We start from the raw sequence: 26,274 nt of genomic DNA, 5'->3' as shown, positions 1-26,274 counted from the left end.
CCCTCAAACAGTCCATATCCACCCATGAGGGCAGTTGTGACTAAGGCTTTACCTTCCATCTCTGTCCAGTTCCTCCTTCCTTCTCTCCTTTCTTCCTTCATCTACCCGTGCAGCCTTTTCAAATCAATCACCTACCTGTGTATGTTTTCTTCTTTGTCTCCAGATCTGGAGTCCACCATCATATGCAACTGCTTAGATCTTACACGAGCTCCCAGTGGTAAACACGAGAACTCGGCACGTGTCTGCAAGAACAAACTAAAGTGCAACAGCCACTTTACTATTATTGTTATGATGCGACATTCTCTTTTTTTATTTTTTTTAAAGCTGCTTTTACTTTGTCATTTTTTTTCTGTTCATTTGCCTACAATTCATTACCAATTTTTTTTTTTCTTTTTCTTTTTTTTCTTATGTTGATGTCCTCATGCTGTCTGTCATTGGAACTCCAGAAGGACTCAAACCATCACAGGCGTTGCTCGCTCCCATTTGCATTGTGTTGGGCTATTTGTGGTCCTGCCTGTTGCTGCTGCTCAGTTTGGCTGGAATCCATAGGGCACTTACTCTTCATCGTCATCTTCATTAGTCTCTGGAAAGACTTTAGACTAATGCTGCCAAATTTTCTAACAGGATATCAGCACAGGGTTTTGACATTAATAGGACATTTATTTTGTGGGGTTTGTTTTGGTTTTTTGGTTCTGTTTACTGCGATTAGCCATATTTGTTTTCTCGGTTTTTCTACCCTTTTGTTCATCCCTTTTTCCTTTCGAGTCTTTTTTTTCCCGCCTGGTTTTTCAGTTGGCTCTCATGTGTCTTCCAGCATGTTCTTGTCTGGCTGTCAGTCCAGCTGTCTTCACCTGAGTGTTAGTTTGTGCTAAGAGTGCTTACCGAGCATCATTCAGCTTGTCTGACTCCTATGTTGTACCTAGTACACTCTGCAGAGAACCCCCCCACCCCCCGTTTCATGCTACATACTATGCAGGCTGGCATGTTGTGACTCGCCAACATTGGAGGACATTCGGGGCGCTTTGGGTCACTTTTGTAACGCGGGCAAAATCTGTACAAATGTTAATAGTAACAGACTCAACAGCACACACATACACACGCACAGGGGCTCCTGTTGTGTGCGCTCACTTAGAGGCACTTACTGCTGTCATCACACAAAACGAGCAAATACGTGGGGGTATGCACGGCGGACACCGCCCTCGCAGATGGAGCTTAAAGGGATCGTCGTGGGAGGTGGAGGTGAGAAAGGAGGCGGCGATGCCATGCTCACAGGCACTCCTTTCGTTCAACGTACAAGACATCCGAGTTTGTGTCATTTCACCTCCAAAGGCACAAACGGATAGCTTTCTTTGCACGGGATGTTTTGTACGTTGACTTTGAATATTTTTCCCGCTGTGACCGTGACATCTCCTCCTCCTTTCCTTTGTCAGACAAACATTAAAACACCAGAGGGAAGAGAAAGGCTATGTAGAGTCACATCTTGATACCTTTGCAGACATTCAAAACATCGGTGGCGAGAGCGCGTTTGTCTTAAAGGCGTGAAGATCCGCCTCACTGAAAGCTGGCGTCGGTCCCCACCCAGACTATAGTCTGCTGTTGGTGGGGATTCATATTTAGGTGAGGCCTTTTTCAGGATTAAAACATGAAAAATACAAAAAAAAAAGATTTGCAACCTTAACAGATTTTAGAGTACATGTGGGGATTAGAAAATGCATTTGCTATGCGGGTATTTGTCGGAGGGGGTTCAATTATCGCAATAAATAAGAGGGAATGCCTCCAGCTGTTAACTTACAGTCATTGTTTTATCAGCATTTTTAATTGATTTTTATAAATGCTTGTTGTAATATCTAAATGTGGATTTGGAGCTGTTTATTCAGCTTCCATTCAATAATTATTCCAGTTACTGCTAAGAACATATCAAAAGTTTGAATAACGTGAGGAAATATTGTACAACTTAAGGTTTAAAAAGAAACTTGACTATGCTATTCTAATTTAATGCTAAGTAAGAGGTACTTAGGCTTTGTAGTGCAGGACAGACAAGGGCGCAGTTTATTAAAATCAAACAATAAGGTGGCACGTTTGAGGTTTCCTTAGTCCAGATGTTTGTAATCTTGTAGGTTCATATTCAAAAGGGCGTTGCAAGAAAACGTTTCTGAAGGACGTCAAAGAAACGTTTTTTCCTGCGGCAGCCGTGATGCTACTCTACGTTATTTAACCAAACCACTACGTTTGTCAGTATTCCTCAGTGAAATCTTGGTTTTTTTTCCCCCCTCCTTCCCCTCTGGTCATATGAGCTTAAATGGGTATGCATTATATTCAGGTGTATTTCAGGATAGCATTGGAAATAAAAAACATGCAGTATATTTATACAGCGAGTGGTACAGTAAGGTACTTCTAGCGAAGCATGGTTGCATTGGTGTGGCAGCTATTGTTTGTGCTTTTAAAGGATAGTTTGGGTTTTTTTTTTTCTGCATCTCTACATATCCATCACCACATGAGGAGTCCATGCAAGCTCTGTCATGACTGTTGGAGCTTGTGGAGTCCCCCCCTCCCCTCCCCTCCCCCCTCATTTTTAGGACGGTTGCCTGAGTTTGCTGAAGGATGTAGCAGCGAAACCTCTTTTAATGGAGTGAGAAAAGCCAGCTTTTTCCTGTCTCGTTTTTGTGCCATATTTCGACCAATTGCTGTTCAGTAAATGAGTTTTTCTTCTAAATAACTGGTAAACTACAAGTCCTTGTTAATGTCTAGTTTCTTGTGAATCTGTGTTTCTTCCTGTTGCTGTCCTGTTTCTCATGTGACTGATGCCGTCTGACTTCCTTTGAACTTGCGTCTGTTTTTTTTCTTTTTATCGACACTAAATGATGTTTGACTTCTTACTGTCCACTCACCTCCTCATTCCTCTCTTTGCTTTTCCATCCTAAAATGATCTCCCATTGACCTCTGATTTACGCGAACAGCCGCATCGCCGTGGTTTCAAGAGTTGAGCCGACAGGGAGAATCTCTTCCTTCCTCATTATCGCTTTGATGCTGTTCTGCACCGAGGTGTTTCTAGGGGGGCATAAGCTTTTGTTTTGTTTTAAACTATGATACTTTTAGGGCATTTTCATGCCGCTTCACACACGACCTTCGCCGCGGTCTGAGACGAGGATTCATCCGGACTGTCCAACAGTTTCGGTGAGAGTGCTCGGGTCTTTTTCAGGACGGTGTAACCGCCTCCTCGTTGGACTCCATTCCTTTCCACTCACTTATTTGCACTTAAGTGAACGTAAATATTCAAAGACATTCGGGGGGAGGGGGGCGTTGGTGTGCAACACTGTCTTAATCATAGATCTTTGTATCATCTTTTTCGTCCTGCAAACCTTCCTGTTTCATTTCAATCACTTTCAAAGTGAAACCACAAAGAGCCTCTCCTTCTTTTCCTTTTTCTCCGTCTCTGTTTTATTTTTTTTTCCACCTTGCAGTCGCTAAGTCTTAGTTTTTCCTAATAAAAAAATGGAAACACTACTATCACAATTAATAGTGGGCTCTTAAATGTCTTTGATGTTTTGCTGCAGCCTTTTCATTTCAATCTCGTCAGATATATCTCTTAGTTTGATTGGACACTAAATGTGATGCAAAAAGTGGAAATTCCTCGTCTTCCAAAAAAAAACAAAAAAAAAAGTAAAAACCCGTACTCGAGCCCCCCGCTGGGCCGAGTATCCAGAAAAGCCCATCTTTGGAAGTTTTCGTTTGGTACAGTTTGCACATGCTATGGTATTTCTGTTACCGTAAGGTTGTGTTTGAAACTGAAGCCCAGCGTCTGTTCAGCGTTGAGAGAAGTGTATGTTCGCTATTCGGTCCAGAGTGAAGGACCTGCATCAGGCTTGTGATATGAAGTGTAAATTTGTTTTTCATTTTTTTAATGTTTCTTTGATTTTTTCTGTTGTTGTTTTTTTTTTCTTCTTTTTTAAAGATCAGTTAGTGATCTTAGTACTATAACTAAGCCAAGTTTGTAATTGTATATTTACTGTAAAATGTAGAACATTAAATAACTATTAAAATTTTCCTATAAAAGGACGTCTGTGTTTGTTGACTTTTATTCTGTGAAAGTGGGGAAACGGGCCACGTCTTGATTTTTTTTTTTCAATTGTTGCTGCAAAAGGGGAAGGTATTCACAGGAACAAAGCACAATGACAGACTTTCCCTCGAAGAAACTACTGACAACTGCTCTTTCACTTCTCTGTGGACCTTCAGCCAGACATCCGACTTTAGCAACACTCCCAACAGACGAGCGACCGAAGGCGGGAAGGTCAAACATCTCTGTGCTCTGAGAGTCATTCAGACTTTGTTGACCAAAAAGTTCAAACAGAAACATGGATGTGTCCAAAACCAAATCCCCCTGCAATCCTTATATGTATGTCCCACAGCAGTCCTGGATTCACAGGGTTTTCTCACTTCACCTGTAAGTGAAAATGTGAACAGGAGACATTGCCAAAAAAAAGATGCCATCACAGCAGGGGGAAAAGGAAAAGGGCCAAACTCTCTTATGGGGCTCAAACAAAACAATACAGCATCAAAACCAAGACACACGCGTCTGGGATATCCAAAGGAAGTTTTGAAATTATTATGGGATGGCAACAGGACCTATAACTTGGCAGCTGTTTGATGCCAAAGTGGGAAATTTAGTGTTTTTTTTTTACATTTTCACACAGTGTTGGTTGGAAAAAATACTTTTTGGAGCAATCTTCACAAAATTTTACACACACGCTGCCAGGTCAAGCCTACAACCACAGCCAAAGTTTTGTTGACCTTTGACCTCAGGAAGAGGCCACCGTCTTGAATTAAAAAAAACACACATTTAGTACAAATTTAAACTCCAAAGACATTTTGATCTATCACCTTCTAACTCCTGGAGCATCATTTTGGTCAAAAAATGTCAGAAATAAAGCTTTGTAGATTTTACATTTAATAAATGAATTGTTGGCTCAAGCTGAAAGAAAAGGAAATCACATACGATAGGAACATATTAGGAATGTGGGTGTGGTTGAAAAAATGCCTCTGTCACCACGAAAATACAAAAATCTACTTCTGCTCATTCTTCTAAAAATTACGACCTGTTCATCGCCCCCAGCTGATGAAAAAATAAGTGGCAGTACCCCTGTCACTGAGGGGGTGTGCAGCCAGTGAGGCTGAGTCAAAAGGAGGGAGCACGTGTGGGCCATACAATGCCGTTTGTGGCTTTAATCTAGTGCTTCAATTACCCTCCACTGCTTTAGTTCTTGCAGCTTTTATGTGAAAAATAGTTCATTTTTTTGTTACTTTTTCCTCCTTGCGTCATCTGTGCTCACATACAGAATACATTTAAATTTAGGTTTACCAATCATTTCCTGATAAATAAAACATGAGGGGCTGAACATGAAGCTTCAGTTCATTATGAGCATCTAAACTCAAAAATTCGTACAAACGTCTGACATGAAGCAAAAAATATTTTCTATTGCCTTTCTCCGTTTTTTTTTATATTTTACCCAAAAATGACCAGAACGAACAGGAAGTGGATCACTCACAAAAGGTTCGTTTTTAAATAAGAAACGAGTATAAACATTTATAAACTCCACATTTTATAGAATTCTACTGGGGTTTTTTTTCTATCAGTTTAGCTTCTTCATCTATTCTAAAAAGACATTTTTTACTTTTATTTAGACACAAAGAATGTTTCAATGTTTAGTTTTATGAAGGGCTGAAGTTTCTATGTTGGAACTGCAGTTCTGACCACAGTTAGGTAAACATAACCATTAATAAATAAAAGGATAATTCATCTGCCTTTTCAGGTGACGTTTTGAAAAAAAGGTGTGTGGTTTAAAATGACTGTCTGCATCCTGAAGGTGGGCTCAGTCATTGCAAAACTCCCCGCTAAGCTTTGAGCAAGGCTGCAGCTTTGTCTGCACATGCCTGTTTCCACATCAGCAGGGAAGTGATTCAGAAGAAGGTCTGCTGCAGAAGATCATCATCTGAGACTTTCCTGAAACATAAGAGTTGTTTTTTTTTTCATTCTTCTGCTTTTAAGTTTTTATATCAATGCTGTTTGTCTGCTCATCTGTGATTCTGCTCCCTGGAAATAAATGATACTTTCTTGAAGCTTTTATGTTCAAGGATGTGGATTTTTTTGAAGTTTCCTATAAGTTTTTGTTTTTTTCATATCTCACCAAATAAACTGAATAGTGGTACGTAATTGGATTTGTTCTCCATCTGGATCCTCAGACTCAATTCCCTCTCATGGAGACAGGAAAACAGCCAAATCTCATTCAGTCGATGTTTTTAATTAAAAAACAAAATACAGAAATGCAATATTTTGTTGCACAAAGACTTACAGACCTGGAGAGAGGAGCATTATGACCTCACCGTCTGCTTCTGCACAGTGAAAAACATCAGGGTTTCTTATGTCAAGGTGAATTCTAAAGTTCTCTGATGGATATTTACAAAGGACAGGACAATCACTTGAATACTTTTAAATGTAAAAGCAGCTAAAACACTGATATTTAACCAACTCTTGTTCCGATGTGAATGTCTCAGAGAACCGGATAGGAGACAAAAAGCTCCTACAAGGCTACAGATGATGGATGAGGGTAAATACCTGTCCAGTTTCAAGCCACACTGTATGTGCGTAAATGCAGAGAACCTCCCTCCAGCCCGTTTATGAGCTTTGTTCTGACAGGAAGCGGACGCTGAGCCGGAAGCTGTGATGTTGACCCCAGAGGAGAACAATAAAAGACTCATAAAATTCCCAAAAATGAGACGGCTGACACTTCTTACCATTACCAAGAAAACTCCGTTTTCCCAGCAGAGTTTGTTCTAATTTAAAGACAGGATGCCCCACACTGAAAGGTTTATCACACCAAACCTTCTCGCTCCTGGTTTGTTCATAAACAGCTGCAGTTTAATTCTGTCTCAGTTTACAATTTGACCTGATAAGGAGTTAATGTTCACCAAAAGTTGTTTGGGTTGGTTATTACACATAAATTGTCTTATTATCTTCTGACAAACATGGCTTTAAGCATATGGACAACTTCATTTCATACATGATGCAAAAATAAATATTTAGTTCTGATCTTTAAAATTTTCTGCAGGGATTATGTCTTTGCTAAATTGTCCAAACAGTTTGATTTCTCTCAGATGCATCAGACTGAGCGGCTTTATCCTCTGAAAGGACTGCGTGGTGGAGGAGATGCAAAGCAAAACAGCTGCAGAAACCTCAGAGGATTGTTTGCAGCAACACCAGGATGAGAGGACATAGAAATGATGAGCCCTCTGGGACCTGGAAGTGCTGAAACAGACCAATATAAACCGCCCAAATCATAAATAAATACAGAGTTCATTTTAAACTTAGCAGCAAGGATCAGAACCTGTTGGACAGATATGTTTATTTAATGAATAAACAGGTTTTTCTGCAGAGAACGGCGTCTCTTTGATTTCTTTCAACATCCTGTTTGTTCAGTTTGTTTTTATAAAGTCACAAGCTTTTTACGACTGTATTTGATTAGATACAGTTATAAAACTGGGTAGTGTGTTGCACGTCTGTGTTACTACAGTCTTTCTTAAGCTATAATTTGTGTGACTATGTTTATTTGTTTAATAAAAAAATTAACTGAAATGTATTTTTAGTGTTTAGTTGTAATTGCTTCATTTTTTAAGTTGGATTTATAGTTTTTTGGTTTTTTTTTTTTTTCAAAAGCTGAGGGTTTAAAGGTGTAAAAATGGAAAAAGAAAATATGGGGAATATATTATATGAACATTTTTTTAATGAGAAAATTCAGACATCTCTTGTTCTACAGATCTTCATCCGCGGTTCTGCTCAGAGACCGAAACCTGAGTCCACCTGCAGATCCTTACACGTCTGTTTTGACAGTCCTTAATATTTTTCCACTGAAATACGTTCAGGAAATTCGCTGAAACGTCCTCTCGTTAAGTTTTTTCTTTTGTTTCGCACTGTGGCGCAACACCACCACGCGCGTTTATGCCGCGAGGTTTGCCGCAGCGCAGCGATTAGGCGCCTCCGCAGAAAGTAGGTCCGACACGCACCACGCACGAGCGCAGGCAGCGGTTTGAAGCTCACCTGCTCGTGTCGTGGAGTGTGGACGCCGAGGAAGTTTCTTGTGCTCGTGACTCTGCTCGCACTCTCAAAGAAGAAGAGGAAAAAAGAAGAAGAGGAGCTAATAACTGGGATTACGTTCTGCTTCTATAACTTTAGGTAAGTCCTTCACTCACTTTTTCATGTCAGCTTTGCAAACTCTGCAGGAACAGGTATTCACACGTCCTTTTTGCGTTTATGAAACTTTTTTTTTAAATAAGACAAAAAAAAATAGAAGTGGACCCCCGTGTTTTTCCTCATGTGGATTAGGAGGACAAAGTCTTATGTATTCTGCATGTACTTTTGTTGTTATTATTGCACGTGGTGCAAAGGAGTAGATCTAGATCTATTTATGTTTTTTCAGTTTCAAATATTGAAATAAATGTAAGCGGGGCTGTCTCCCAAAACTGCTTCTGTTTTCATGAGTATAGGAAAAATGAGGAATTTAATAACTCATCCAATGAAGGTTCAGACTCAGATGGATTTCCTCCAGAACGGTCCGTGTTACAGGCATGTCACTCATAGACATGTGTTTTTGCTGACTGACATCTTTCTCTTTTGGAACATTTCTTCACCTCAGAATCATGACAGCAGAAACCACAGACCGACAAACAGATATTTAGGCCTCTCGGGAGCATTTGATGGGCTTCTTGGACCTTTAAGGCACTTATTAAGGGGTTTCAGAAACTCCATGCTGTAGAACTTTCGGAAAACATGTTTCTTTTTTTCTCCTCGAAACCTAACCATTAAGAAAAACTGTTTAGGAGCAAAAACAGGAGCAAAAACATGGTTAAACATTTGTTATGACACTGGTAGAAACTGGAACATGTTGATTCAATTTATGAAATAAGGTCCTTTGTGTTATATTACTTTCCTTTCTGTGAATAGATGCAAAAGCAGGGTTGGAATCCTGCTTCTTTATTAGAAGGTCTGTACATTCTCTGCATCCAAACACACCTTGATGTTGGCTTCCATCCACCTTCTCTTTGAACTCATGCCTGATCCGACCAACAGTTCAGAAACAGCATTGAGGAAAGGGTCTGAAATGTCTCCAGTCATGTGTCATGTGATGACATTGAGTCCACCCAAGCAGAGAAGATGCTGTGGAGGGGATTTTACTGAAGCCATATTTCGTGTTTATCAGAAGCCTCAGTTTGACACGGGGGGGGGCACAAACGACACCGACTGACAGTCTCTATTGTCAAAAGTTTTTTCTTTTACCTGTCTGAACCAAATCGCCCAGCAGGACCCGTCCCTGCTACTGTTGGGCGAAGGTGGGTAACACCATGGACAGTCATTTGCAGGGCTCATGGAGCGATCGCCATCACTATGCCGGCTCCCGGGAGCCAATCTGATCAGGAGCCAGCCTACTCTGGCCTCCTGAACTTTAGGACATTTTTCATATTTTTATAGAGGTAATAATAATAAAAAAGGTACCCTGATTTTATTCTTGTTTTTATTTTTACCCTCTCTGGTTAATGCGGGACAGCAAGCCTTCAAACTCAGTCAGAGAGAGAACAAAAATGCAGAGAACACATTTGGGATGTTAACTATAAGTTTAATTTTAAACAGTGCAGCCAACAACAAAATCCAGCCTTGGACGCACTTAAAATACGTGTGGGCAACGCAGCAATGTGCCATCTTCTCTTCTCTCACACCTGAGCTTGTGGACCAGGGGTCGGGAACCTATGGCTCGCGAGCCATATATGGCTCTTTTGATGGTCACATGTGGCTCGCAGACAAATCTTTAATTATAGTTTTTTTTTTCATTAGACCAGTCCTTCTCGGGCGCGATGCGATGCCAGAGGCGCGCAGTAGTAGCGGTGCTTAGAGAGAGAAATCTGCGCCAGCGCTATCAGTTACTATTATCTATTATTTCACAGAGTTTGTACCAGCTGGAAACCTGTGAATTGACGTACCTAAAACTGCGCGCTCCCGTCTCTGAGAAAGAGCGCGCAGTTGCGGGGACGGGATGTGTGAGGGAGAAAGCAGAGGGTGGGGGTGAGGGGTTGTGGGGACAGCAGGTGAATCGCGCAGGGATTGTAAAAACGTAAAACCCGCTGCCTGTCACTCACTGTGGCGTGTGAGTGTGTGTTTGGCTCCAGGTCTGCATGTGAGCAGTCTGTCTCACATCTACAGAACATTCAGACCTACGATCACGTTTAAAGTCTCAACGCCTGCATGAAGCAGAAACTCACCACGTATCAACCAGACTAGACCATCAGCAAAAATACCACGAGAAATACTCATCATTTATTAGCAACAGAATAACAATGTTATTAAAAAGAATCCACAGACTTATTGTACTTTAAAAATGTTGAAATTAAATCAAATGCACACATTCATTTGTATATTTAGTTTTAAACAAATTGTCGCGGACTGAGTTGGGTGGCTGTTGGGCCGCGTTAAAAGTTCTGGAGTTCATTGAACGCGTCAAGCAGAGATCTGATTGGCCCTCAGTTCTGTCGCTCAGCCTGTTGTTAGGGAGTTTGGACCAATGGGGTTCAGCTATGGGCCGAATAAGGGAAATGGGAGGGCTGCAGCGGGAGGGGGGAATATAAAGTTGGGAGAAGCGCTCTCGTCTCGGCGGGAGAGATTCAGGAGTTGCTGAATTAATTGAACGGCGTTTGTTGCGGTCTGCAGTAACCAGAATAAAGAACTTTAAAAGAGGTTAAGTCTCCGTGCCTCAGTGTGGGGAAGGGACACTACATTATTGTATGGCTCTTTCGAAATTACATTTCAAAATATGTGGCATTTATGGCTCTCTTGGCCAAAAAGGTTCCCGACCCCTGTTGTGGACGCTGGACGGGGCAGATCAGGGAGCTTGTGCAATGTGCATGTGCTGTTGTGACATCACAAAAGCTCATTAATTTAAACTTTGCGACAGTTTGATTGACAGCGATTTAAAAGGAATGATTTTTTTAATTACATTTGTTCTCTTTCATGTGAAAAATGCCACAAGTACTTATCAAGAACTCAAAAAACAGGATTTTCATTCTGACAACTTCAACTGAATTCTCTTAAAACAATGCCGTGTCACCACAACGATGAGACACAACAACTCATTGAAATGTGGGCGGATGACTGCAGGCTCATCAAAACAACTTTTAACGTGACACGCATGGCTTCTCACTGTTTTCCTGACAATCTAGATGTCATGAACATTTGTTAGCGTCTCCTCAGTAACTGCAGCAAGCCATCACCGGACCAAAGCAGCAATGAAGAATGCTACAGCTAATGCTGATGCTGATGTTCAAAATATAAAGTTTGAATAAGTGAACTGTCTCAACAAGGATTGGAAACGGCAGGACTTCCATAATTTCTGCCTCTCGCTAGCTTTGCCCCGCCCTCGTAATTCCTGGCCAGTGAGTAAAGAGACCTTTAGTCACATGGTTTTGTTTTACCATCTCTGGTTCGAAACAAGAAAGTCCACATGACGGCAGTCTGAATACAGACCAAACACAAGGTCCAGGACTCAATCTGAACCAAATCAAGCGGACTCGGTCAGGACCAACTGACTTTTACTGTCTGAATACACCCTTAGACTAAACAAAGTGGGTACTAACGAACTGAAAAGGCTTATTTGGCCTAGAAAAAAACTTTAAAACTTATTTTAAAAATTTGTTGATGCATAAATCCAGCCTTGCCGATGTCCTGCTTAGTCCCAGAAACACCTGAGAGGAGAAGAAAGGACTCTAGGAGAAACTCCTGGGCTGTCCACTAACGGTTTCCCACTGTGAATGACCAGGTTGCGATCTTCTCCTGTAACCCAGAACCAGGTTTTTGCATTTCAAACCACGCAGAAGCCGCATTCCTCTTCTGTCTTTACGCAGCTCACTCTGTGTATCAGCTGTTGTTGTGTATACAGAGACAACAATGTGGTGGCAAAGATGGAGGCGTTTAAACAAGGCCCGTTGCCGTGGCAGCAGCTGGTAGAAGAATGCAGTTCCTTCATCTGCAGGATCAACTCAGAGAAGAAGATGGTTCTGCGTCAGGAATGTTCTCATCACTGCAAATGCAAAAGACTATTCTACTAACTTTGAATTACTACAACTTTTGAATTATTGCGAATTTCTTCCAATTTTTTCCAAAAATTTAAAAATTTACAATGACTCAAATTAATGTCTTAAAAATGTGCAGATATTTTATGTTTAAAAAAAAACTGAGACTTCAGAATAAAATGACAGACCTTTAAAAAGCTCAGCCTCCAGAAGGAGAAACAGAAACTGTTTTTCCAGATGCTTCTGCCTCTCATTTTTGAGGAAAATGATTTTGGGGGAAGAGCATGTCTGTCAGTAATGAGTGACTAATTGAGCCAAATACTGTTTATTCGATTAGGAAATGACTCCGGATGAACACGGCAGCCCTAAGGTGAGCAATGGCAGCAGGAGTTTTCCCTTCAGAGAAACACAAGCTCTGGAATAATTGGGTTTAAAAACTGCAAACAATTTGACTGACTTTTTTCAGCAAAAAATAAATCCTGAAAGAGCGGCATGCTGGGGTGACTCTCAGCCTTTGAACGCCAAATGAAACTCTGAGGACAAATTCTAAAGACAACATGCGTTGACACGTTTTCCCCTTCGAGTCTCAGCAGGACAGGCGAGGACTTCTGTGCTTGCAGCCCAGGGTCAGAAAGTGGAAATAAGTGATGGAAGGATTTGCTTGTATTTGTTTGTCCCTGTTGGAAATCCAACAGAGCAAATGTTCTGTTGACGTTGAGGCACAATACTGGAAATAGTGGCACAACTTTTTAACCCACTTTTATGCCAGTAGTTACTTGTGTTCTTCTTCTGACTAAAGGCTGAGTTGCTGGGCGTGTCTGTTTTCACAAAACGAACATGGCTTCCCTCTGGGGGGGCTCTGCTGTAACCACCCTTGGCTATTATTCAAAAACAAAATACAACTTTAGATTTAGGTAAACTTATCATTTAATATTTATTTCTTTTTTTACTATTTTTTGGCTGTTTCTTTTTTTTTAGGCTATTAAATTCTTTTTTTTTTCTTGGTCACTTCTAAATGCTGCTACCCAAAATGAACACAAAAAAAAGGCCAGTTAAATCGCCTGTCCGTCCTGGGGGAGGATCCCTCCTTCATGTGGGCACCCCTGAGGTTTCTTCGTTTTTTCCGGAATCCGTTTTTTTTGGGAGTTTTTCCTTACCGCGAAGGGGGGTCTAGGGGCAGGGATGCCAGTATAGCTTAGTCAGTTTGTTAGTTCATTTTAGTATTTTCCTATTGAACTCTTTGTATTCGTGATCCTTTTAAGTTCATGTTTTACTTCGAAGCCCATCTAGACGACTGTTGTTGTGATTTTAGGCTATACAAATAAAATTGAATTGAATTGAATTGAATTAAAATTCAAAGCCCCCAAAAAATAGTTATTGGGTAATCCAGGGTTAAATTAATTTGACTCACCCTGCCTTCGCCCTGCAACAGCTGGGATTGTATGGAGTCAAAGCAGGGCCATAAAGATTTGAAACCCAAAAACAGAAAACTAGTTGAAAAAATTCAAGTTGAAATATTGGTCTGAGCTAAAAACAAAAAAACAATTCAATTTAATTTAATTCAAACTGTATTTTTCAATATTTATGCTGAGATCTTTGACTAAGCCGTCAAAGTGTCAAACACTTGAAGATAACTTTTCCAACTGGCTTTTAAATGCGGCATTTCGTGCGAACACGCACGCTGCTTTATCAAAAAAGATAATTTAAATAATTATTCATAAAAATAAATAATAAGATCAGCTCCCGGTAGCATTTTCCAACGGTTATGCCTCCATTAAGACTGTCCGAGCAGTTTAAATAGAGGATAATACAGTAACCGCACGAATTTGTGTATTACTTAACAACAGAGAGCTTCCCCCAACTGAATTACAGCGCCGAAAAATAGAAGAACATCCCCTGAATGCATCATTGTATTTTACAGACAATGAAAATCTTTACAATGTGAGATAGAATAAAAACTACACGGCTTGGAGTCGTTTTCTATGGAGCCCCTGACCTGACATGAGTAAAAAAAAAAAAAATTTCCTTCCAACGAAATAATTTATTTGTTCCCACGAAATAACATTTAGTTCCCAGGAAATGTTTAATTCGTTCCCACGAAACAATAATTCACGTGATAAATTATTCATAAACACAAATGTAATTAATACTTGTAATAACAGCAGATATCTTCACATTTCCGTCAGTGTTTATCTCGTGACAGTGCATGTCAGAGACACGAAGGATGTTTAGAGATCAGATTGATTTCTTTTAAAAAGCTCTACAATAGCATCAGTAATCATGTCTCAATGTCTGGGTTCATTCACATCCCGGTAAGCTCTCCGTCAACAAGGAGAAATCATGGTTATATTTGATCATCATTTCTTTTTTTCAAAGTCTGTTTTGGTTATATTTATTTTAACACTAGTTTTTAGCTTTCAGTTTCGAGTTGTTGTTTTTCGGTTTTCAACATTTTTGGCCCCTATTTGTCACCATACATACCCCATGACCCTCAAAGGTATTCAGTGAGTTTTGAAGTTGGACGGATGGAAATTTGACTGAGAACCTTTGACTTTTTAGCACTTATATTTTTACTATTAACATGTTGGCATATTTGTGCCCCCCACCCTCCGGCTGTATTTCTCCTCTAAAGCTGTAAACAGTTTTATTTATCACCACTGTGTGATCAAGAAAGCGATTTCCCTCCCAGCTGCATTAGTCAGGATATGAGGGCGGGGAATGATGTGATCTGCGTCTTTGTTTGGAATAATCAGGGACAGCGGAGATCACTGATAGGACAGAAATGAGGACTGAAGAGCTCCCCAGTTGCTCTCCTGTCCTGCTTGAAGAGGAGCAGAGCGTGTCTGTGGTGTTTTCCCCTGAGGCCGTATCTGCCAGAAGCCCACACTTTCAGATAAGATGATTACAGAGAAGCTTTCTCCTGAAGGTACTCAGACAAACACTGACTGGCTGTGAAAGTTTTGGGTGGTGTTTGTGAAGGTCTTTACGTCACTGAGCACATTGACATGCAAACCAATGATCTGACGTCCTTTATCTGCCTTTTACCTAAGAAACCAAAACAACAGTCAATGTAAAGTTTAGACTGAATTTTCATTGAGTTTATTCGTCTTCAGTGACATTTGAAAATCTGTATTCAAACAGCAGCAGCAACAGTCTGCTTTAATGACATAGTTTTGTTTGGATAATCTGGGATTAAAAACAGTGATTCAGGAAGCCTAAAGCTGTAAAGTTTAGTCAGTCCTTCTACCACCATTTAAAAATAGTCTGGTGTCACACTACTGGCCGACCTTTGCGTCAGGAGCTTGCAGAGGGTCTGCACGTGCATGCAAGTGTGTGCACATGAGCACATACCAGAAAGCATGAAGGCGAGGCAGCCTGTGGGTGGAGAGGTGTTGGGCTAAAAGACACTCTCCGCTGTGCGCAGGGGGAGGGGAATTAGCTCAAATGGTAGAGCGCTCGCTTAGCATGCGAGATGTAGCGGGATCGATGCCCGCATTCTCCAGAGCAGGAGTGCTCACTTTTTTTCGGCATGCAAGCTACTTTCGAGACGATAAGTTCTGAAAGATCTAACTATATGTAGATGATGTGCCAGCTATATCTAAAGCTCCAGATGACTGGAGAGGTCTGGCTGGAACACACTACACACATCTACTCCCTTATCTCTTTCTGAAAGGCTAAATGAGCTGCATGTGGCTAAAATTGCTAGCATTGCAATCAGTATCATATACTGACTTAAGAAAACACATTGGTTATAATGCTAATTATGCTAAATATGATAGTTATGCTGATGTGGCGAAAAATACCAGTATTGCAATCAGCATCATCACTTGACTTAAAAATTCATATTACTTAAGATCCTAATTATGCTAACTATGCTAGTTTTGCTAATGTGGCTAAATGTGCAAGCATTGCGATCAGCATCATCAACTGACTCAGAAAAACCCATTGGTTCAGATGCTAACTATGCTAGTTATGTTAATGTGGCTAAAAGTGCAAGCATTGCGATCAGCATCATCAACTGACTCAGAGAAACACGTTTCTTAAGATGCTAATAAAGCTTACTATGCTAGTTATGTTAATGTGGCTAAAAGTGCAAGCATTGCGATCAGCATCATCAACTGACTCAGAAAAACCCATTTCTTAAGATGCTAATAATGCTAACTTTGCTAGTTGTGTTAATGTGGCTAAAAGTGCTAGCATTGCGATCAGCATCATTAACTGACTCAGAAAATCACATTGGTTCAGATGCTAACTATGCTAACTATGCTAGTTATGTTAATGTGGCTAAAAGTGCAAGCATTGCGATCAGCATCATCAACTGACTCAGAAAAACACATTTCTTAAGATGCTAATAATGCTAACTTTGCTAGTTATGTTAATGTGGCTAAAAGTGCTAGCATTGCGATCAGCATCATTAACTGACTCAGAAAAAACACATTGCTTAAGATTATCATAATCCACCGTATTCAAAATGGCGGCTTTTCTGTTGATTTTGTCTCCATAGCAACGATTTTATGTTTTGATCGCCTGGGGATAATGAACAGATCGACAGCAGTTTCAGATGAATCGGCAAAAGTAAACTTTTGGATGTCCTTTTGGTTGTCCTTTGTTGTTTTTTTGCTAACCCCGCCCCCATTCCTTATATGTTCGTTCCCAATGTATATTAATATGTTCAGTTCCAGTCATGGATGCATTCATTGAATTTTCCTAGTATTCCATATGCAAAATATGCAAGTGATAAGAGTACGCCACTTTTTCCATAGTGGCTTGCCATTGATGTCTGAGAAGTTACGAGACAACCAATAAAAATCCCTAAGACGAGTTTTTGTTTGTACCTGGAAGTAAAGTTTTTCTTGAAAATTCAAGATGGCGGCCTCTTCCCGAGGTCAAAGGTTGACGAGATACCTGAGGTAGTTGCAGACTTGAGCTGGCGGCATGTGTTTGTTCGCACAAACAAAAATGTTGTGTTCCCATATTGTCGAAAAACGTGAAAATCGCCAATTCTCATAGTTCCCAACAAAATGGCCACCAAGTCGTAGGTCGTGTGCCCATCCCATAATGATTTCAAACCTTCCCCGAGAAATCCCCGACACGTTTTTTGGTTTTCGTAACTGTATTTTGATTTTTTTTTCTTTGGCCCCATTAGCAATTTTCGGCCCATTCATTTCTATACGGTATGAGGGTCAAAATTTCCCTCAAAGACGCAGAAATCTTTCCAACTGTGAAACCAATATGGTCCTTGGCGTTAGTAACTTCTGCTGCGGGCCATAATAACGAAACGTTGCAGAAATAATATGAGTGTTTTTGTGGTTAGGACTATCTATGTCCTAACCACATAGACTATGTATGTTGTTTTTTGCTAAACACTGGTCATGTCTTTTTTGGCTTATTCCTTTTCTTTGAGGGCTTTTCAAATCTTTTTCATTTTTTTTCCGTTAACATTGCTGAAACAATTTGGATGTTTTTGTGGTTCTGGTTGTGTGTCTGTTTGTGCATTTCGTGTTCTAGTACGCACTGATAATGTCGGTTTGGGCTTTTTTCCTTCTTTTGACGTCTTTTTTTGACGTTTTGTACCTTTTTGAGTTTTTTTTTCCCTTGTTACGAAAATAATATGGTCCTGCAGTCAGTAACTAGGGTTACATGCGCCACATATCTTTGATCCGATCAAAGATCAGATTAGAATTGAACTTTGTAAACAGACCCAGAAAAACTTCATCCAATCATAACAAGCGTTTACATACGCCACACTTTCAAACGGAATCAATTTTTGCATGTGCAGAACTCTCTAAAATACCGAAAATGGGTGTAGACGAAGAATTAGCTAGTTGTAGAAAAATAAAGCTGCGGAATAAAGCGAGATGATCTTCTAAACCGGTGTTTTTCAACCTTTTTTCAGCCACGGCACACTTTAACTTTGACAGAAATCCCAGGGCACACCAGAATCCAAAAATTAAAAAAAAGAAAAAACTCAAAGTCTGTGTTGATCTACAGACCCTTTGTGATAATTGTGGCAGAAAAAGCTGGAAGCAGCAGCTGTTTTTTCTAAAAGATGTAATAAAAGTTAAGTAAGAAGATTTAAAAATTGTGTTCGTTGTTTCAAGATGTTTAACAAGGACGACTCATTGTGCGCTAAGACACTGTCACTTTAACCACATGCATCATGGGAGTTGTGGTGCAAACAGCCACCGAATTCAGACAGACTAGCGTCTCTGAGTTTCATTGTTTTGTTCACTTTTTCCACGGTCTGATACCGGATTCTGTGGAAAGCTACACCACTAAAGACGAGCTTTAGATGTTATTTTTTTTGGCACTAAGAGACTTTATTAGCAGAATCAGAACAAGAAAGGGAAGACTTTAACCACTTCTGATTGGTCAGACTGATGACGTGTGATTAAGCCTCCAAGAATGATTGGTGGAGACAGTTAAAGGGGCGGGACTTTTCCTAAAAACAGTTTAGCTACGGCTAAATCGCGGTACCCTCATTCTTATCAAAATGTATTTAATAGAATCAAATAAACACAAAGAAAAAAGTCTTTTGTGATCTTTCATGTTCCGAACTACTCAGTGTTTTATCAGGCCTGTTTGGATGAACAAAGAGCTGAAATCCTGGAGATGGAAAATTATTTTAGATCAGTAAATGAGGGCAATTTCCCACGGCACACCTGACCATATCCCACGGCACACTGGTTGAAAAACACTGTTCTAAACGGACTCAAAAGAAGGGTTAGGATTAGGCTAATACGTGCAGCTTTAGGTGCAATCATGAACATAAAATCTGTGCATCTTGGCTGACTGAAACAATTTGTCCTACATATTTTATGAAACATAAAAATGGCCTATTATTAATTTTGAAGATTTTTACAGGAAAAAGATGACCACATTTACTCCTCAGAATACAGTTTTTTGCATAGTTTCTGGTTTGTTGTGGAATTATTGAGTAACATTATATAAACAATAAGATAAATGTTTTCAAGAAAGATGCGGAGGTTCTACAAAAAAATTGCTATCAAGTTCTGAGTTAATAAATTGTTCAAAAAAGCTTCCGACTACTACGGTTACTGTTGGCAGTAGGGGGGGTTTGTGGCCCTCTGCACAGATCACGGTTACTCAGAGGGCAAATTTAGTGGTCAGGGTATCTATGCAGACATGAATCTTGCCTGTCACTGGGTTTATGGACTGACTGGTTTCCTGCTCTGATATTTCATACCTGCAGCATCAGCTGACGGCTGAGGAAAGGAAAAACTTTACCTGCTGCACATCGAAGCTTTTATGATTCTTCATAAATCGAGGAAAAAAGGGTTTTGTTTGTTTGTTTTTTAGCTGCTTTTTTAAGAGAAAACCCCTGTGATTAAGGCAGAGTTCCCACTCTTAATTACTTGGCAAATTCAAAACCAACTTTTTATGGTTCTGACAATTTTTTATACATATATAAAGCTTTCAAAGGTTTTTATTAAAATGATGCATTCTCAAATGTTTTTTTTTTGTTTCTTATAGCACAATAAATGACTTAAAAAGAACCTTTGTGGATTTGAGTAACCCCTGTGCTATCCTAGGCACTTTACCATTGGGAGTGGGGTCATCTAGACCCACTAGACAGTGCTCTGAACCTTTTTTCTTCAATGATTTGTGATCTTCACTGGTGTCCATGGATTACATGAAATCTTTCCACCTTTATCCACTTTTGTCATGGTAGGGAGAACAAGTCAATGTAAGGGTGGGGTCATCTAAGATAGCACAAGGGTTAAATGATTTTTTTTAAACTCACTTTCACTTTTAGTAAAGAAAAAAATCTCAATTTGAAGAAGAAAAATGGAGGATGAGTGGGTGAAATGTTTGGCAGTAAAAAAAACATCACAAGTGTGAAAACAGAACAAATTTGACTGTAAGGTTTGACCTGCGATAACCTCTGATCACATGCTGCATCTCATTTTAAAGACCCACTCCAATGAAAATGGTAGTTTTGGTGTTTTTAACATGTTCTTCTGGCATTTCTCTGGTGATAGAGGACATTGATTGAGAAAATTAAGCTTGAAATTGTCTCTGAGTACTTTTGTAGACAAATAGATCCATGTGTGTCTTTGTACGAGCTGGCATCAGGCCTAAAACTCCACAGCCGGATAGCTCCAACATTGCTCACCATTTTTTTAGGTTTGGGGTGTGAGGGGCTGTAAGCTAGTGGGAGAGTGTGTACACAGACAGCTTTCAGCGATGGGGGGGCGGGGTCGCTCCGCACCAACAGTTCCGCCCACAACTCCGAGGTGAATTTGTAATAAACTCCTGCCGCTCTGCAGAAACTATGTCCTGGAAAACGACTCAGGTTGCTGCCAAATTTTTTGTAATAAACATCGAGGCTACTATTAGAAGACATACGGTGTTCATAATCAAAAGATCCCTGGGAATACAGACAATAGATCAACAGATGATCGGAGTGGGACTTTAAAAGCTTTTTTGCTGTAGGAGATTGTCTCTTCATTCCTGCAAACATGTCAAACATCTCTATCATATAAAACTCCTTTAGTATTTTTACTGTGTAAACAGGTGATTGATGCAAGTTGGAGGAGATGTGGTCTTTCTCAATGAAAAAGACAATTGTGCAGGGGTGCAGACTGCGGGAATACTTGTGCATTTTACTACTTACGACTATTTGGTTGCTTCACATTTTCCTCTCCTCGTTTCATTTACTAAAGCTTAAATGATGAAATACTGAATGACTGTAGACACATAATGTTCATGCACACACACATACACACACACACCGAGGGCTTGGCCTGGCACACACTTTATCAAAAATGTGCTTTTTTTTCCCTTCACCTTTCATATATCGGTGCACATTTACTCTCTTGCACACATAAGTTGTGAAATGCGGTGAGTCACCCTTTTTGAGGCTGCAGGAACTAGTTCCAGCAAAGGACTTTCTCAACTGCATAAAAGATGTGTGAAGTTGGAGGGTGGGGGGGGGGGGGGGTATACTTTTCATTAATCTCTCCTTTATTTTTCCAGAGATGAAGGTGGGAGTCCAGACAGTCTGTGCTAAATCCCATTTGTTACCTTAAGCTAAGTCACACCTGACAGGAAGTGACCTCATACATTTTGAAACTCATTTCCTTGATGCTCAACATTTTAGGTTTCATTAAAAACTATAAGGTTAGCCATATTCTCGTAATTTACCCTTAATTTGGGATAAAGAGGAATTGAGGAATGTAAGGAAATTAGGCTTGGCATCAAAACTGTAATTTGACTTGTTTCTAATACTATTTTAAAATGATGCTGCACTAAAACCATTGTCTGTAAATGAGTGAGTGTGACATCACCCAGAGAAAATGGTATACCTGTGGGAACAGGTGTCTGATGCAAGTTGAAGGAGATCATTAGATTATAGATTATTATTAAGGCATCTGATTGGTCTTGAATTACTTATCAAAAACATGTTATGAGAACGGTAGCAGAGCATAAATGGTTATTCTGACAAATAGAAGTTCATAAGATATTTGCCGCTGGGTTATGGGCGGGACTGTTGGTGTGGAATAAGACCCCCTCTACTTCCTGTCATCCATCTGTTTACATTGTCTCCCTCTAGCTTACTTGCCCTCCCAACCCTGACTTAACACAAGTGGTGCAACAAAAAGGCCTACCAATATTGGAGTTATCCAGCCGTAAAATTATGATCCAGATTCCAGCTCAGACAAGGAAAACAAAGACATACATGAATCTAGTCGTCTACAAGTGGATCATCAGAATGGAGCAGAGCAGGGAGCTTGTGGCCCGCCTAATGTATTTTCTACATCACAAATGAGCTCTTTTTCAAATGGCTATTTTTCTGTCTGCTCCTGATTCACAACGTTTTGAATAAAGAAAAACTCAAAAAATCTGTTTTAAACCATCTCCATCATCAATAAAATGCCACAATAACACGATAGAACCACACACACACACAAAACACTGTTATTAGAGAAAGTCTTATAACTCCTTTCAGGGTTGCTGGAGCTTATCCCAGCCCCTGCAGGGCAGAGGTGGGGTTGACACCGATAGGTCACCCATCCATTACAGGGTCACATGCAAAATGCAAAAGAAAATGAGAAACCTTTGTTGCCCTCTGGTGGACAGCTGTGGATTTGCAGCTATCCTGTAAAAACTCCAGGATGGATTCATTTTCAGTTTGTTGCTTTTTTGCTTTTATATGGTTGTCGTAATAGAATTTGACAGTTTTGTTCCAAACTTGAAACTCTACTGTGTTTAACCTAAACTATGTGTTCTTACCTCAGATTGGGAAAATGCCCCCATCGTCCAACTCCCTCCCCACAGAGACCCTCATCTCCAATCCTTTTCCGTGGGACTTTTTCTCCACCAGCTTTCATCCCACAGAGCCGTACGGGGCAGATATTTTCTCCGTCGGAAACAGCAGCAGCGTCGCTGAGACGGCCTCTCCTCGTTGCACCTACAAGGAAGACTTCAAGCAGATTCTACTTCCTGCGGTGTACTCCATCGTCTTCCTGCTCGGCTTCCCACTCAATGCTGCTGTCATTCTGAAGATATGGAGGACTCGACCCAATCTGTCCAGGAGCAACATCTACATGCTCAACCTGGCTTTAGCAGACTTCTTGTATGTGATGTCACTTCCTTTACTCATCTACAACTACGCCAGCCACGACTACTGGCCCTTTGGGGAGTTCACCTGTAAACTAGTCAGGTTTCAGTTCTACAGGTAGGTTCATCCCTGAGTTTTTTCCTGGGTTTGGGGTGCAAGTCTGGATGTGCTGAGAGTTTGGGTGTCAAGTCCCTCCAGGCTTCTAAAGTGCTTAGAGAATCATCTTATCATCATATCAGTTCATCTACCTTCTCCTTCGATCTATTTGATGTGCTAAAAGCTTTTGTGTTGAATGCTACCCCCGGCATTTACCGGGCTAGCACAAGCAGGACATTGGTTTGCGCCCCCTTTGAGGCTGCATTTATCCTGTTTTTTCTTTTTATGTCTGTCTATTTGTCCATCTGTCCGTCCATCCCTCCTTAGATTTTTTAAAATCTAATTCATTTTTTGTTTTTATTGTTCTTTTGTTTGTTTTTCATTTTGTAGTGTTTTCTTGGTGTTTTCTACAGTTCATTTTGGATTCTTGCAGGCAGCCAAAGTTTGCCTGTATCCGGCCTTGATGGTCACCAGAGCTGTCCTGTTCTCCTCTTTCAGTAATCTCCACGGCAGCATCCTGTTCCTCACCTGCATCAGCATGCAGCGCTACATGGGCATCTGCCATCCTCTAGCTGTGTGGCACAAACAGGGAGGTCGCAAGAAGGTGTGGCTCATCTGCGGAGGGGTGTGGCTGCTGGTTATCACCCTTTGCGCGCCAACGTTTTATTTTGCTTCAACCGGAACCCAGCGAAACCGCACGGTGTGTTACGACCTAAGCACGCCGCAGCGCTCCGGCGACTACTACCCGTACGGCTTGGCTCTGACACTGCTAGGCTTCCTGCTGCCCCTCATAGGAGTGATGGTCTGCTACTGTCAGATGGCCCGCATCCTCTGCCGCCCGGTGTCCCACCAGGGCGTCCCCATGGCAACAGGGGAGAAACGGGACAGGGCTGTGAGGATGATCATTGTTGTGGCGTCTGTGTTCTGCGTGAGCTTCCTGCCCTTTCACCTCACCAAGACCGTCTATCAGGTGGTGCGCACGTTGCCCCACGCCTCCTGTGAGACCAGGAACCTGTTCTCCATCATTTATAAAAGCACCAGGCCGTTTGCCAGCATGAACAGCTTTCTGGACCCCATCCTGTTTTACTTCACTCAGCCGCGCTACCGCCGCAGCACCAGGAGGTTGCTGCTCAGGGTCACAGCAAGGGGGGACAAAGCCCCCCCAACAGGAAGCAGATCCTACAGCGCCGCTGTGTCAAAGTCCTGATGCTGCAAAGTGTGAAGTAGCTGCTTTTTAACAGGTGATGCTTCAGTCTGGAGCCAACAAACTGATGCTTAGTTCAGCTTAAAAAACATAGCACTTCTGCATCTCTTTATTGTAGATATGAGCTTTAAAATACAGAACAACTGAAGTCTTTTCTCTGTGAAAAACAACCTGCTGCAAATGTAATGTGGGGGCAGAAATGGCAGATGGAGGATCCTGCTATTGACTGGGCCTCTGAATTCAGAGCATCTTCTGACAAAAACACAGTGATGTTCATTATCGTTAAATCCTTTAAGATCCTATCAGTTTACTTTTCTGTAAACTGATGGAAAATAAAGAAAAATATTCTTTACTGTTTTTATATTTCAAATCCAAATCAGCAAAAATTAGAAAAATTGAAACATTAAATTAGAAAAAGTGTGAGGCCACAGCGCAGCCCTCATGTAAAATAATAAAAGTTTTTCCATTTTGTAACAAAGGCAGAATTTAGAAACACTGAAATGTTAATGTGCTGCAAACGTATCTTCTGTGTTATTGATTTTGTTTAAGCTAAATGCAGAGTGAGAGGACAAATACAGATGTTTTTTTAATGAAACATCTAAAATACTTAAGGATATTCGTGGTTTATCTTGATATGGAAAGAAAAACCTTTAAAGCACTCAGAAAAATTGATGATGAAAGTTGTAAAATGTTGAATATGATGGTAGTTTGTGTTTTTCTCTCTACCTGTTGTTGCACAATTCCACCACTGGGTGGAGCTCTCATCTCTGTGTTGAAGTGATGGACAAACATTGAGACCTTTTCTTCTGTGACATCTACATGTTGGAGTCATCAGGGTGGATTGTTTCCACGGAGCTGAAGGAAAGCGTTTGGTGAGGATGGGGAACCATCATTGATTTATTTCATCCTGATTCTGAGGCTGTCAGGAGAAATGGCCTAAAATTCAGCTATTTATAAAACTGAAGGATTGTTTTATAATGTCTGACCTATTAAGATCTGCAGAGTGCACTGTGAGTATTTAGCTGCATGGTAGATGCATCTGGAGGCCACATCTGTCTTCAGGTCAGACAGGTGAGGAGGGGGGCCTGATGGAGACCAAGTTTTTCCTGCAGCAGCTTCATCATATTTATTGTGTCTGTGAGTTCAGCCTCCTGACAGTCATGTGATGTTGGTGCATCTTAATTGCAGCAAATGTTTGGAAACTCTGAGCTTTTTGTACTTGAACGTTGTGTTGACCTGCTATGTGTCTAAGCATTGTAAAAGTGTGTTATCGTGAACTGTGTGTGTTGTGCTGCTGGCTTCAGCAAAAGCTAAAGTAGCGGTTTTGGGTCAAATGTTGTTTGTAACAAACTGTCATTTTATGAAAAAATAAATCCAGCCAGTATTATAAAGTTATTTTAGACTTTTATTTTTGCAAAAAAAAACTTTTGCAAATTGCAAAGTTGTCACTGTGAGGCCATTGATGCTTGTGTGAAGATGTTTTGTTCTTTAAGGCGATTCTTACTGAAAGAAAGCTAATAAAAGTATTACAGTGCAAACTGTTTGTGATCCTTGCAAAGATTTCAAACCCTGTTTTTAGACATTCAGGACACTTTAGCAGGTCTGAAGTTGATTTACATTCTCTTTGCTCTACACACCTTTCCAAGCTTTTCTTAAAATCAACACAGTCCAGATTTTCTTTTTAGGATCTAGACAAAGATAGGATCTTAGGAAACTGTTTTCAAAATGAGTCTAAATGCTTGTGCTACAAACTCTCAACAAGAGAAAAACCTAATTTAAGATTGAGAACATTTAACTTTAATGTTGTATTCAATTTTAAGGGGTTTTCATTTATATGACAATCAAGTTAGTTGGGCATTCAATGTATTTATTTTGAAAACAAAAATATAAGTGCTAGTTTTAGATTTTAACAGGATTCACTAAGATGGGCCAACTTGTACTAAGATGGTTTTCTCATTTTGTTCACATTTTGTTCTAAACTGAATCATTTCCACTATAAACTATAGTTTTTTGTCTCTGTAATAAAAGAAAAACTACTATTAGATTAATAAACACTCCAAAAATACAAACCATTTGCTTCACGTTAGCAAAAGAAATGTTCTTATTATTGGGCTGTATAATATTCCAACAATTATCTCTTTTGATTATTTTCCCCCTATTAAATGCTTGTATGGAACTTCTTGCTTCTAGATTTCTATATATATATATTTTTATAAGATCCAGACCTCTCTGGCTGCAACATGAAAAGAAAAACACTTAAAAAAGGCTTTTCTGTTGGTTTAGC

The 26,274-nt window shown here is 40.3% G+C and overlaps 2 protein-coding genes and 1 non-coding gene across 5 annotated transcripts in view; all 3 read left to right on the top strand.

Annotated features, from left to right (window-relative positions):
- fam168a (family with sequence similarity 168 member A) overlaps positions 1–4,056 on the top strand; it is a 44,397-nt gene extending 40,341 nt beyond the window's left edge. For both annotated transcript variants that reach the window (XM_004075741.4, XM_020708379.2), the window contains one exon: positions 164–4,056. The gene's annotated coding sequence lies outside the window, so the exon portion shown is untranslated. The remainder of the gene's footprint in view (positions 1–163) is intronic.
- Positions 4,057–7,799: 3,743 nt separating this feature from the next.
- p2ry6 (pyrimidinergic receptor P2Y6) lies at positions 7,800–25,528 on the top strand. Of its 2 annotated transcripts, none has more exons than XM_023961808.1 (3): positions 7,800–8,224; positions 22,368–22,807; positions 23,285–25,528. In XM_023961808.1, exons 2-3 carry the CDS (start codon positions 22,377–22,379, stop codon positions 23,991–23,993), a joined length of 1,140 nt encoding a protein of 379 aa, XP_023817576.1. In that variant the 5' UTR covers positions 7,800–8,224; positions 22,368–22,376; the 3' UTR covers positions 23,994–25,528. The 2 variants fall into 2 exon arrangements, with proteins under 2 accessions (XP_023817576.1, XP_023817577.1); XM_023961809.1 differs by lacking the exon at positions 7,800–8,224 and adding an exon at positions 14,855–15,031.
- trnaa-agc lies at positions 15,535–15,607 on the top strand. The gene has a single exon. It is a non-coding gene; the product is annotated as a tRNA-Ala (tRNA).
- Positions 25,529–26,274: the final 746 nt, after the last annotated feature.

Source organism: Oryzias latipes, chromosome 13, assembly GCF_002234675.1.
Source record: "Oryzias latipes chromosome 13, ASM223467v1".
Classification (NCBI taxonomy): Eukaryota; Metazoa; Chordata; class Actinopteri; order Beloniformes; family Adrianichthyidae; genus Oryzias; species Oryzias latipes.
This window is presented reverse-complemented; position numbering and strand designations above follow the sequence as displayed.

Excerpts from the sequence above, each read along its gene's own strand:
- p2ry6 (XM_023961808.1), top strand. The coding sequence starts at position 22,377 with ATGCCCCCATCGTCCAACTCCCTCCCCACAGAGACCCTCATCTCCAAT. Across the intron at positions 22,808-23,284 it reads GTCAGGTTTCAGTTCTACAG|TAATCTCCACGGCAGCATCC; the intron begins GTAGGTTCATCC and ends CTCCTCTTTCAG.